The 14,386-nt window shown below is 36.8% G+C and overlaps 1 protein-coding gene across 1 annotated transcript in view; it reads right to left on the reverse strand.

Annotated features, from left to right (window-relative positions):
- Positions 1–14,386, reverse strand: part of GC (GC vitamin D binding protein) — a 39,434-nt gene that overhangs the window by 18,364 nt on the left and 6,684 nt on the right. The window contains exons 2-7 of the mRNA XM_032398215.1: positions 8,853–8,922; positions 8,112–8,244; positions 6,654–6,865; positions 5,386–5,518; positions 4,965–5,059; positions 1,475–1,604 (exon numbers count right to left, since the gene is read on the reverse strand). Of these exons, the coding sequence (XP_032254106.1) occupies positions 1,475–1,604; positions 4,965–5,059; positions 5,386–5,518; positions 6,654–6,865; positions 8,112–8,244; positions 8,853–8,922 (773 nt within the window). The remainder of the gene's footprint in view (positions 1–1,474; positions 1,605–4,964; positions 5,060–5,385; positions 5,519–6,653; positions 6,866–8,111; positions 8,245–8,852; positions 8,923–14,386) is intronic.

Consider the following 14,386-nt stretch of genomic DNA (forward strand, 5'->3'; position numbering starts at 1 on the left):
GAAAACAGTATGGAGGTTCCTCAAAAAGTTGAAAATAGAGCTACCATATGATCCAGCAATTGCACTACTGGGTATTTACCCCAAAGATACAAAAGTAGGGACCCGAAAGGCTATGTGCACCCCGATGTTTATAGCAGCAATGTCCACAATAGCCAAACTGTGGAAAGAGCCAAGATGTCCATCAACAGATGAATGGATAAAGAAGATGTGGTATATATATATACAATGGAATATTATGCAGCCATCAAAAGGAATAAGATCTTGCCATTTGCAACGATGTGGATGGAACTGGAGGGTATTATGCTGAGCGAAATAAGTCAAACAGAGAAAGACATGTATCATATGACCTCACTGATATGAGGAATTCTTAATCTCAGGAAACAAACTGAGGGTTGCTGGAGTGGGTGATGGACACTGGGGAGGGTATGTGTTCTGGTAAGCGCTGTGAATTGTGCAAGACTGTTGAATCTCAGATCTGTACCTCTGAAACAAATAATGCAATATATGTTAAGAAAGAAAAAAAGAAGAAGAAGAATGTAGCAGGAGGGGAAGAATGAAGGGGGGGAAATCGGAGGGGGAGAAGAACCATGAGAGACAATGGACTCTGAAAAACAAACTGAGGGTTCTAGAGGGGAGGGGGTTGGGAGGATGGGTTAGCCGGGTGATGGGTATTGAGGAGGGCACGTTCTGCATGGAGCACTGGGTGTTATGCACAAACAATGAATCATGGAACACTATATCTAAAACTAATGATGTAATGTATGGGGATTAACATAACAATAAAAAAAATTAAAAAAAAATAAAAAAGAAAAAGAAAAAAAAATAAAATTTATAGATCTCAAATTCATATCTGCTTAAAAGGATTCTGTAAATGAAAAATGGTGGAAAAAAAAATCGACCCATTTATAACAGGTATAAACATGAGCAGTTCCCAATAATCTAATGGTTGCAATATTGTTCAATAGAACTTTGCGATGAAATGATCTCTATCTATACTGTCCAATGCTATTGAGCATGTGAAGTGTAGCTAGTGGGGCGCCTGGCTGGCTCAGTTGGTAGAGCGTGTGGCTCTTGACCTCAGGGTCGAGAGTTCCAGCCCCATGTTGGGTGTAGAGATTACCTAAATTTTAAAAAATTAAAAAAAATATGACTAGTGTTTCCAAGGAATTGAGTTTAAATATTAAGTTTTAGGAATTAAGTTAAAGAACTTGTTTAATTATAATTAAACTGCATTGGGCTGTGCAGGTAGAATAAGATCTCCGCAGTTAGATGATCTTGTCCTTGTGTGTGGACTTGGCCACTTCCTAGTTGTAAGACTTCAAATTATTCATCCTGGTTAATCTTGTTTTCTTATCTATAAAATGGGGTTAACAATACACTTAAATGTTACAAGGATTCATTGAGCTGAGGTAGGTAAAAAGCAACCTAGAGTGCCTGCCACTCAGTACACGGCCCATGATGAGGATTCTCTTACCTCCTTGGCCATGCAGTCCTCAGAGGTAGACTCACAGCACTTGGAGAGGATTGTGTTGATCTCTTCAGCTAGTGGCAAAACATCCTCCAGATTAGCAGCAGGCACTTTCTGGGCTAATTTTATGAGATGGCTAAACAGTTAAAAATGAATTGTTAGCTCAGCCACACTCTGTTTTCTTGGTTTCATTATGAATCTACACTCTGGAGGAATAATACCATAGTTTCAACTCTTTGTCCTCAATAGCTGCATGGAACAAATCTGCTATGTATGTGATGGGTCCCATGTGCTAGAACCACTATTCAAAATTCAGTCATCCCCAAGGAATCATTTTATGTTTTAATACTGATATGCAGCTTTTCTTCTTGCCAGGTCTACCTACTCAAAGCATGCCTTTAAAATGTTAGATCCAAAAGAACAATAAAGCACTAATGTCCCTATTCATGGGGCCAATGTCATATATTTGTGGCCCCTCATTGTACTTTTAAAAATGGTTTATAAATTCATTTAGAAACTACAGATTAAAAAGAAAGAAGATCTATGGCCCTAGATCACAGAATTAATAAATGTTGATATTTTGGTTTATAACCCTGAAGCATTTTATAAGGTTTATCAAGTATTAAGTATTTCATCAGGGATTATACTCTGCTATACTACTTATATATTTGCCTTTTTCACTTAATATATCAGGAATATTTTCTGTATTGAGTATTCTTTTTAAATTGTGGCAAAACGCATAACCTTAAGTTTGTCATCTTAACTATTAAAGTGTATAGTTCAGTAGTGTTAAATTTATTTACTGTAAGGGTCCTGGGATCGAGCCCCGCATCGGACTCCCTGCTCAGCAGGAAGCCTGCTTCTTCCTCTCCCACTCCCCCTGCTTGTGTTCCCTCTCTCGCTGTGTCTCTCTGTCAAATAAATAAAATCTTAAAAAAAAAAAGTAAATATCTGTAAATATAACAAATCTCTAGAATCTTTTCATCTTGCTAAACTGAAGCTGCGTACCCATTAAACACTGATCGCCTCCACCCCAGTCTTTTGACAGCTACCTTTTTACTTTTTTTTTTTTAAACTACTTTAGATACTACACAGAAGTGGAATCATACAGTATTTGTCCTCCTGTGACTGCTTATTTTGCTTAGCATAATGTCCTTAGCATTCATCTCTATTGTAGCATGTGACAGGATTTTTTTTTTCAAGACTGCATAATATTCCATTCTATATATATACTACATTTGCTTTATTCATCTATCAATAGACATTTGGATTTCTTCTACCTCTTAGCTATTATGAATAATGCTGCAATGAACAAGGGTGTGCAAATCGCAAAAGTGGTACTGCTGAATCATAGGATTCCATTTTTAAATTTTTGGGGAATCTCCATACTGTTTTTCATAATGGCTGTACCATTTTCCATTCCCATTAATAGTGCACGAGAATTTCAATTTCTCCACATTCTTGCCAACAGTCATTTTTTGTTTTGGTAGTGGCCATCCTAATGGGTGTGAGGTGACATCTCTTTGTGGTTTTGGTTTGCATTTCTGTTATGATTCGTGATGGTGAACATCTTTTCATGTGCTTGTTGGCCTTTTATACATCTCTTGGATAATTGTTTAAACAACTCAATGAAACAGAATTGAATACTTTCTTACTGAGTTATGGAAGTTCCTTACATTCTGGATATCAAATCCTTGTTAGATATACTTGCAAATATTTTCTCATTCTGTAGGTTATCTTTTTACACACAGAAATTTAAGTTTGATGTAGCACCATTTGTCTATTTTTGCTTTTGTTGTCTATTCTTGGTCATTTGTAAGAAATCATCACCAAATCTAATGTTCTGAAGCTTTCCCTCTTGTTGTCTTCTAAGAGTTTTATAGTCTTAGGCCTTATGTTTAGGTTTAATCCATTTTGAATTTTAATGTATGTATAAGGTAAGAATTCGATTTCATTCTTTAGCACGTGGATATCCAATTTTCCCATCACCATTTGTTGAAAGACTGTCCTTTCCGCATTGTGTAGTCACAGCACCTTTGTTGAAATTTACTTGGCCAAATATGTAAGAGTGTATTTCTGAGCTCTCTGTTCCATTAGTCCATCTATTTTTTTTTAATGCCAGTCCCATAGCATCTTGATTATTATTGCTATGTAGTATGTTTTGAAATCCTAAAGTGTGAGGCCTCCAACTTTGTTTTTCTTTTTCAAGATTGTTAGGGCTACATAGAGTCCCTTGACATTCTATATGAATTTTAGGATTTTTTTTCTATTGCTGCAAAAAATGCGATTGGGATATTGATAGTGATTGCACTAGATCTGTACCTTGCTTTGAATAGTATGAGCATTTTAATAATAATCTTCCATTCAATGAGCATGGAATGTCTTTCCATTTATTTGTATCTTCAGTTTCTTTTGCCACTATTTTATAGTTTTCATTAAATATCTTTTTACAATAGCATTATAGCAAACCATATAGCATTCTCATATGGATACACTATAACTGATAGAAGTAGTCTCCATTCTAGGGAAATTTAGGAAGACTCTAATTTTTTCATATTTAAAAAGAAATGATGCAGCAATATATTAGCTAAATCTTTGTTCACATTCAATGCTATTTCCCTGGGATAAATTCCCAGACACTAATGCAAGTATAAATTAATGATTAAGATAGATATATATTTTATAGGTGGTTTTGTATTATAAATCCTTATGTTCTATTTGCCAAATACACCATCTTAATGCAAAAGGAAAAGGAGAGGGAAGGTCTAGAGAATATGCCATTAAGTATTTGAGTATTTCTACTGGAGGATTATTTTTAAAGAACCTAAAGTAGTTTCTATTACCACTAGAGAACCTTAGGATCTGATGCCAGCACAAAATAGTTTTTTTTATTACCATTAGAGGAGAAAAACTTGTGGATCAGAGTAAAAAGAATTAGGGACTATAGATAGTGGAAAGATAAATCTGAGCAAAGTCTAGAAGTCTGAGATGTGTTAACATAGAAACTGTCAAAATTAAAATCTAGTGTTAACAGTAGCCACACAAAAATCAAGGTGAAGTTTACAAATAATTAGAATACATTCACAAAGCTTAAGAGATACACATTATATATAGCACAAAACTTCATAGAACAAATAATTCAGGAAGTCTCATCCCAAGGAAAAAAAAATAGGCAAAGGAAATAACAGGTGATGAACAAAAAAATGATTTTTTGTTTTTGTGTTTGTAATACATACTAACATGAATACTGAAGAAACAATTTCTAATGGTCTACCAGTTTTCCCATATGCATGTGGAAAAGGTTGATTAAGAGCAAATCTTATGTTTTACAAAATAGCCTATTTACTCAGATTTTACATAGAGAAGAACTAGACTATTTTTGTGAATTATAGGAACGTAAGACTATGGTGTATATATTCTATTACAAATATTTTCTTAGAGCATCCTAATATTATAGAAGCAACAACTAAACATATTGATGATGCTTAATCTTTACCTGAGCCTTGATTTCTCCTTCCCATAAGCAGCATATTGTGAACAGACTCTATTTGACATAGTGGTGAGAAGTGATAAATGTTTCATCTGGAGTCTCTAGGAGATAAATGAGAGAATCCTATTAGATGGTCAAGATCCATTGAAAGCAGTGTGCAGGAATGGCCAAAAAACAAACAAACAAAAAACCCCAAAAACCTCAAAACTATTTTTTTTTTTTACTATAAAACTGAATTCTGACCAAAAGAACTTATTGATATTCCTTTCCTAGAGGTGGTTATGTTTGTTTTTCCAATGAATGAAATGTAAAGGAGGCATTTTAGAAAGTTTTACTGATTATAGAATCTGAACTCCCATTATTTAAGTTGAATGGCATTAATAGAAGAAAAAAATAGAACATAAATACATAATAAAATGATACCTACCTCTGTCAAAAAGCATACTGTTGGGCTTGGTGAGGTACAGCAGGATCCTACCATAGACAGATAACTCTTGGTATAACTGACTAAGAGCGATAGAGGGGCTTGTCCATAGTTAATGGAATATTCATACATAAATCTGTGGGGGGGAAAATAAGATTGGTCAAAACATTGGTGGGAAGCAGAATCTACTTTTTCATAGGCATTTGATAGACAAAGGATGCATTACATTAGTTTAGTTTTATTATATGAAAAGCACTAAGGATTTAAAGAATGGGTTACAATACTAGTCAATTTTAATCAGTATTCATTAATTTCTTAAATTTCCATGTGGATTACTTAAGAGGAAGGGCTATTTGTCTCTCTTTAGTTAATGTCCACAAGCTGCATGGCCCGTGGTAATTGCTTATTAATGTTGATTGAACAAATTAAAATGAGATACATTTAGCTTTCATGATCTATCCCAGTTTACTATTCGATAATTGCTATGTGTAGGCTTGCTTATTTGCTGAAATCTTTAATTTTTAGGAGCATAAGCCCTTAAGGGTCTATTGGATACTCTGAAATCTTGGGCAAAATCCTCTCTGAAAATTTTCAGGGATGGGAAAGCCAATGAGTTTTTATAAAATCATGACCTTAACTATAAACTTCTAAAGCCAATTTGAGTGACATTGCATTTGACTTTTGTATATGTATTTTGCCATGATCATAAACAGAATTGTATTGCTGTGCACATTTTAAATGCTTAATGTTCAGAAAAGTTTAAGGTTTTTTTATTCCTACATCCCTGGAAACAGTTGTGAACGTGACATGTTATACCACATAAGTGAACATGTAACTTTGACCATCTCATTGTCTAACATTCATGAGTAACCAGGTCATATATTCTTATATTAGCCTTGGAAGATCACAAAAACTAACAAAAATGGGGGAGAAATCTATCTGATAGAGTATGCAAGGATCCCTCGCATAAAGAGAATCCCAATAGCTGTCAAATATTTGAAAATGTCACATAGGAAATCCAAGTGATTCTGCTTTAGACAATAGAACTAAGTTTGGGAGTTTTTAGAAAGTTGACTTCATCTCTGTCTGAGAAAGGCATTTACAATAATTAGCACTGATGGAGATGAAAAGTCTTGGGTAGGAGTTAAGTTCTTATTGGAAATGATCCAGGTTTCTATAGAAGAGGTGTTTGTATAGAGGAGGGGGTTAGATTCGACACACTTCTGGTATTTTTATGCCCTGAAGTTTTACTTAGGATGAAAGCAGCTTACTGCTCAGCAAAGTCTTTGGGATCTTTCCTGAATGCCTCACAGATTTCATCATTTGTTGGCTCTGTGTAGGTAGGAAATTCTTGTGGCTGGTGCCTCAGGGCAGCCATACAGAGTTTCTGTTCAAGGCCCTCTCTGGTACAGCACTCAGCAGTTCCTGGGTGTACTGGGAATGGAGAGTCCTTTTCACAGGACCTAGCAGACAATGCTGAGGTCTAGAATGAGAGAAGAGAAACAGTCAGCTCCTAAATGGAAGTCTCCAGGCTCTTAGTTCTCCATTCAATATGACCATCTTAGTCTTAAGTTTAAAAATTCTCACTAGTAACAAACCATCCATGACAAAAGGTTCAACCTATTTTCCATCAGACTCTCAGAACTTAGGAATTCTTAGGAACTCCTTTTTGTCCTTATCTCTTTTTTCAGTGAATTCCTTTTCCATTTCTTTCCCTGAAAAATCTCCTGTTTTTTTCTTTTTTTTTTAAATTACCTCCTTTCAAAAAAGTTTGAAAAGAGTCAACACGTTTTTAAAAATGCTTTGAACAAATAGGAGAAAGAAGGTGTTTTAAAAAAAAAAAAAGGGGCAGTGCCATTTCTATTTTGTTATGATCTGTCTCTACAAACCTGGAGCTTATCTCTGGTCAAGGGATCACTTAGCAAATACATGAAATAAAATGTAAATAAAATAATGTGTTAGTGATCATGGTTGGTAGTTTATTTTAAGGTGGTGCAGAAGGTCAGGTTTTAAATGATGGATATTTGCGGAGTTGGTGGTAGGAGAAAAGGATTAAAATTCTTAGAAGTTACATAAGGGCCAGATGAAGCAATTAATGGGTAAGAATAATCATTGTGTAGGATATATTCTAATCAGATCTTTGGAGCATGGTTTCTGCAGGCTTGAGCAAGCAGATATTTGTAGAGGCCTTTATCAAGATGCATCTAAATGTCCTTTGCGTGAGGCCTGATGACTGCATTAGTAAATTGCTAGAAACACCTGTGGTTTCACTTTTTTCAGCTCCTGTCTACATTTTGAACCCTGTCACTTCGGCATTTTAACTTCTGCATATATACTTGAAGGGAGAACCTGGTATATGGTTATAGGGCAACTTTTGAACCCCTAAATAATTTGAGGCAAACACTAAATTATTCTGGGGCAGTTGGTACCAGTCTTAACATGATAAATGTATGTGCATGAGTAGGCTTTTAAGAGACAGAATATATTACAAGAGGTTCATGAATTAATATATGTCCCAGTTTTCTCATTTGAACCTTGTAAGACTGCTGGGCAAAACTGATTCATTATACTAGAATAAGTCTGGGCTCTGCGGGTAACAGGCTTTATATGTCTCCCAAACTTGGAGTAGGTGGAGTTGCTGTCTAAGATTTCTCCAAGATATGGCATAAAAGCCTATCCTGGCTTCTTTCTCTGGGCCACTGTGGACATGGCCAGCCACGTGAACCTGCCCTGCGGTCATAGCAGTCAGGGTCGGCTCCTTCAGCACAGCAGGCTTCTGTCAAGGAGACCACTTCATTCACAAGGTGACGGATCTGTTCAAATGTGCCACTGGGAAACTTTCTGCTGTATAAGACCATTGATCTGAGGGGGGAAAAAAGCAAGTCAATATATAGAGAGAATTTTTAAAAATTTTCAAAAAATTTCACATTTGTACAAATTAAAACATGAAATTTGTTCAGTCTTTAACAAGCATATTGCACACCTTGATTAGTGAAAAGAACAGGAGGTTGACTTTTAAAAACATAGTTTGTGTTCTAGGCAAACTTCTCTTGTAAAATGGAAGTTGGGTTTGGGGTTTTATCTGAGCAGCCTCCTGTTCTTCTCTCAAGCCTCCCCAGTAGGACCCGTTCTGTATCCTGTTGTCTTTGTTTGCCTCGGTCCTTCTGTGTACTCTTTGCATTCGAATTTACCTTAGAAAACTGTGCTTGTTCTCCTAACTCTATTAATAAACTTACTGCTAACAAATTCTTAGACCCTAGTAACAATAATTTAACTGGTCTAGTAACAATAATTCAACCGGAATCTTTGGATGTCCTCCACTGGCCTGATGTCCATGCCCACATTGACCTTGGGTTCTATCCTTTTAAAATGTGCAGAGAGTGGTTCAGCATGCTGAATTGAAGTTCCCTCAGATGTGATTTCATTCAAGGTCCAGTAACTAAGAGCTTGAGCGAATACCTCATACTTACAAGGATGTGAAGTCCTCTTTTCCCAGACTGGCAAGTTCCTTGCAAACTTTATCCTTCTCATAATCTCGGCCTAGGAACCAGAAATAGAAGAATCTATATCTTTTCCTTTTTAATGACTGCTACATTATATGTATGTGTCTTCTACAGGATTCATTTAAGGTGAAAGTAGCATTTTTCTCTATATACAATTTCATTTTTGCTTGCCTTTCTAGCTGTTTTCTTACAGATGAACTTTATGGCCTGCTATAAATTGTGATGGACAGCAGAACAAATGCACTAATGCTGAAAGTAGAAAAGTCAAATGATGTCAGAACCATTGACATGGTAATCCTTCTCATGGGCCCCTTTACAGTAACGCTAAGATGGAACTCTTTATCCTTCCCTTCTTTGTCTCTATGTCACCAAAGGCATTGAAAGAAACAACAAAAAAATAAATGGAGAGTATGTCTACATATATACATAGTGGAGAGCTAGCCCCACCTAATGCAGGACTTTAAAGGAGGTATGTGAGCTGGTGTTGCCACCGTAACCCCATTACCCACCTCCAAATTCTATCCAGGAATGCTAGGAATTCAGCTCAGGGGGGGGAAAGTGGAAATTTGACCGCTTTCTCAAAAAATAACTTGCCTGTGTGGTGGGTTTGGAGGAATGGGTGGAGAGCACTTACTCTCATTTCAAGCATAGGGAAAGGCTTAAAGGAAAACACTCAGACCTAGATAGGGGACTCCTGGAGTTTGGGGTATGATGACAGGTGTCTGATTCAGACTAGAGAATGCTAGAGGGAGGGAGGGGCTGGCGAAGTGGCCTGGGGCAACAAAGGAGAAGGCTTTGAGTGGGAGCTGTATTGTGACCTGTGGACCTGATGAAGATCAAGCAGGAGAGCAAGCCCGCCTGGACTTGTCTTAATTTTGGGGTGGAGCTAGGCTATCTAGAGGGCAGTGGGCTGCCAACAGTGGACTTGAAAAGTCTGAAGGTACTGGCTGGATGTAAGAGATCCCAGAAATGATGGTAAAGAGCTCCCTAAAGAACCCATAAAGGAAAAATATCAACTTGGAATACCTCCCATAAGCAGTGGAAACACTATCTCAGAAAACTATCTGTTGAATTAATGTTCCTGCTGCTTACCTCTCCTGCTAGCTTCTCCCTTCCCTATGTTAAAACTGGAAAAGGTAAAAACCATCTAGAGAGGGGTACCTGGGTGGCTCATTCAGTTAAGCGTCTGCCTTTGGCTCGGGTCATGGTCCCAGCATCCTGGGATCGAGCCCCACATGCATTGGGCTCCGTGCTCAGGACGGAGCCTGTTTCTCCCTCTTCCTCTGTCTGCCTACTTGTGATCTCTGTCAAATAAATAAATAAAATCTTAAAAAAAAAAAAAAAGCCTAGAGAATAGGAGGAAGGCGGAGAGAAGAAAAGTGTACAGGTCCTTTGTTGCCGCCATAGGCAACAGGACTAACACAGGCCTGAGGGGGGGGGGGGGGGTAGCTTCAACTTCAAAAGAACTTACAAATGTCTGACTATTCAACAAACCAGACATTCCCATGACTGTTAGGAGGTAGTCCTTTTGAGGTTCAAAAGGACCAGAGAGGACCTCTTTAAGTGAACAGAAAAATCATCGAACCTACTCTTAGGTCCGTCCAAATGGTTGGGAAGAGGTAGTTCCCACAGGAGGAGAGGAGTTCTCTACTGCTGAAGACCCACCTGTTCACCATACCTACTACATAATACAATAGGGTGGATGTGGGGAAGTAGTCCATGCGGTTATTTCCTGATGCATCATTTATGCAAGTAAGTCTAGGAAACATTCCAACATTTCATGATACAGCTTTTGGGGGGAAAAATGTAAGAAGAATATAAATGGCCCAGTTTCTAAGTGTGTTAAAGTTTAGTAAGTTTTTTTTTCCTGGATTTTAAATATTGAGCAACCCATCTCAGGTGATACAATGGCAACTTCTGTCATGACTTTGACCCTCCTACATGGCCTTGCCTCTCGCAGTTACAGCTTTGAAAGCAGGAACATAAGGAAGCCAGGGTTGAAAGCGGTCTCTGATGGTTTGGAGAGCAGGTGGTGTCGCTTGGATACAAGCGGGGAGAAATTTTTTTTACTTTTGTTTTGTTTTTATTTTTCTTTTGAGAAGGTTCTCTTGAGGATGTGTTAGACTTAATGGCAAAAACCTGTAGAGGAAGCTGTTGCCCCTCTGTCTTTCAGGTGGACTGCTCAAAGTATATCACTGCGGTGGGGGGAGTCAGAATTGAGGGACAAAGACATTCCTAAGCAGCACTTTGTTTAAGCCCCTTATTACAAATTCCATCAAAATCCTAAAGGGTGTGAAAGAAACTACATGTTCAGATCTCATGTTATCTTGGAAATCAGGACAAGACCATAGGATTGATAAAGTTAACAATGGAGTATAAAAAGCTACTTGCAGTGAACCTGTTAGAGCTGAGGACCTTCACATCTAGTACATCTTCTGAAATGTATTGACTAGTTTACAAGGTCGGATATTGTCACAGTTTCAAAAGATCAAATAGTACCAAAAACTTCCATTAATCATTAATGGTATTCAATGAGACCAGTGATTAGGGCATGGGGGAAAGAATTTAGGGGAGAGCTGTCCTCCTATAGTGAAGAATGTGCCATTAGGATGTCCATAGAGTTGTTGTTTTATGTTGTTCCTAAGGTAGAGCTAGGAAAAAGAGCTGGGTGTTAGATTTTAGTTCAATGTGCGAGAATTTTATTATAGCCATGACTAATAAATGAACTGCTTTTTGAAAAGGTGAATTTGTTTTGCCCTGGAAATAATCAAGTAGAATTTAACCATAATTATTAAAGATTCCTGAATTTAGTACAAGATTGTATCCTCGTGATCTCTAAGATCACATCCGAAGGTTTACAAAATAATTCCTTTTAGAAATAGTAAGAAATTATATGGACCCCCCCCCCCAAAGTTTATGGTGTTTTAAACCACAAAAAATAGTTCTCCAATAAGAACTTTTCTCTTTTTAATGCAGAGGAGCTAACTGTTTAGTAAACTTTCCCTATAGAAAGAGAGGTCATTTTGTTACTGTGATTGCAAACACTCAGTAACATGAACAGTGAGAGCCTGTCTTCAAATGGGGCACCTCCGATGAACGTTTAAGGAAATATTTTGTTTCTAGCCTTTCAGATTCAGATTTCCCACTTCACAAAGAAGTTTCAGTGTGTTATGGGAATGGGAGTACATGTGAATGTAGTATAAGTAGATGCCACAGATTATCCTCTGTTCAATAGCTTTAATTCAATCAACTGGTGTTTGCACCAAAATGCATTAGAATCCACAGGTGTTAGGTACTGCTTTAGTTAGAATGCAAAATAACAGCAAAGTGGGGAAACTCGATCACCTAATGACTTAAAGTGCTTTGGGAATAATTCTTGCTGAAAATTCAGCCTTGGGCTTGACAGAAGCAAGGAAGGAAGTTCAAAAGAGAGTCATTGAGAAAGTTTAGAATTAAAATATAAGGGTAAAATATTTCTCTTAAAGAAATAACCTGTAGAGGAAGCTGTTGTACTATGTATCTTTCAGGTAGAATACTCAAAATGTTTCTGATTAAAAAATTTTTTTCACTTATTTATCTACAGAGATCTATAGCTTCTAAGCCTAAGCAAATATGTTAATAATTTTCTCATGGTCCAAAGAGCAAATACTGAAGTTAATTTGCAATGTGATTATTACAAATTGATTCCTTATTCCATGGAGTACTGCTAAATGTTTTCATACTGGTGGAACTCCCTTTGATTCATATAATTAAATCCTATCTAGAATGAATTGTAAATGACATAGTCTGTTCTTTAATGTTCCATGTGGTTATAAAGAAGGCAATCTGAACTTTGATATGGTCCCAGTAAATATTGGCATAATCTCAGTGACCCTGGTGAAATCATTTTCACATCAAGTGACCCCTTGGCACTAAATGTTTACAAATTTCATTAACAGTTTTGCTTTTTGCAATAGCCTGTCTCATTTCTCTCTGTATTGTGAAATATTCTGGTAAATCGCATCTAATTCTAGACTTTTGAAAACTTGATTTATTTTCGGGAAATTTTTATTGTTTCGTGTACCTCTCAACATAGCTAACAATATTCATACATGCAACAGATATGTTTTGAAGACCTGTACTGGGTATTGGGTTCAGTATTGAATATACAATGGAGAGCAAAATAGACCTATTTCTGCCCTCATGGAACTTTCAATCTAGTGGGGATAGACAATCAGCTACTACCATCTTGGTACAAACGTCGCTAAAAAGTGTATTTTGAACGCTTTAACCACAGTTAGAATATTCCTCTGAAACCATTTTGGTCTTTTATAAAAGTTGTTTGTATACCAGGAATGATTGCTGTACTCTAAATAACATTGAATTGAAAAATGCTTATACAAAATGCTAGAAACTACATTACGTTGCTATTTTCCTATTGTGTTCTGGAGAATCATGGGCTTTCAGAGCTCTGTTGGGCATTCTGTATTTCTGTAATTTCATTCCTTTGGCATTTTCATTTCTATTATACACTGATAGACTAATTTGTCAGAAAAGGCCAGGGTATTTGGTGTGTGTGTGTGTTTAAAAATATAGTTTGTAGTGTTTATTCTGACTAGTCAGGTTAGATGTTGATTGCAGGGTAGTGGTTTTACTTGAGAAATTGAACATTGCTGGACTGATTTAGGAAGCTGCCCTAATTATTGGAGCTAAAGAAAACTACTGATTTATTACTGGAAACACTGTCAATGAAGTGGCAAATTAATACTTTATTTCATTTTTCAGCTTTTTTGGTTCTCCTATCTATTGACATTTTACATCATAAAGCATTGATCTGGTTTTTCATATTGATAATGATTGCAGGTAGGTGTGCAGTTTTCTGGGTTTGAGTCCATAGAAAGAAATTCAATCTTTTTAATACTAAACCTAGAACTCTACATGACATCTATATATTAAACCATCTAGAGGAAATTAAATGTACCTCTTAGGATACCATCAGAGGAACAAATCTTCATTTTAGACTTTGAACATTAAAAAAGCAGTAGGATATACAGGGTCAGTGAGTCAGTTGCCCAAAACCTAAAATTGCAATAGAGAATGACTTCATAGACTCATTCAAATTTAATATCCTTGGGTCCACTGCGGGCGGTTGCCTATATAGATGCTACACCCACCAAAGTCTCAAAGGAGGCATTCTTCCTTCATGCATCTCATTCTACCTCCCCTTCCCTTCACAGGTTGGGCATCTTGTTATCTACAAATGCTTTTGCAGGGGTGAAGATTAGGGAGCAAGTTTCTTTCTGCCATCTTTGGGATGCATGAGAGTGCTACCTTCAACAACCTGATTTAGAAATTTAGAATGCATTGCAGGGCTTAGTTTTTAAGCAATATAAGAATGAAAAGGTACCATGCAAGAAACTCTGAAGCCACCAATACTTAAGGAACTGACGTCTCATAGAGCTAAGCATATAACACCAATAGTGCTCATTGCCATAGAGGAGATTGAAACAAAGCATTACAAA

Source organism: Phoca vitulina, unplaced genomic scaffold (assembly GCF_004348235.1).
Source record: "Phoca vitulina isolate PV1807 unplaced genomic scaffold, GSC_HSeal_1.0 scaffold3, whole genome shotgun sequence".
In the NCBI taxonomy this organism is placed as follows: Eukaryota; Metazoa; Chordata; class Mammalia; order Carnivora; family Phocidae; genus Phoca; species Phoca vitulina.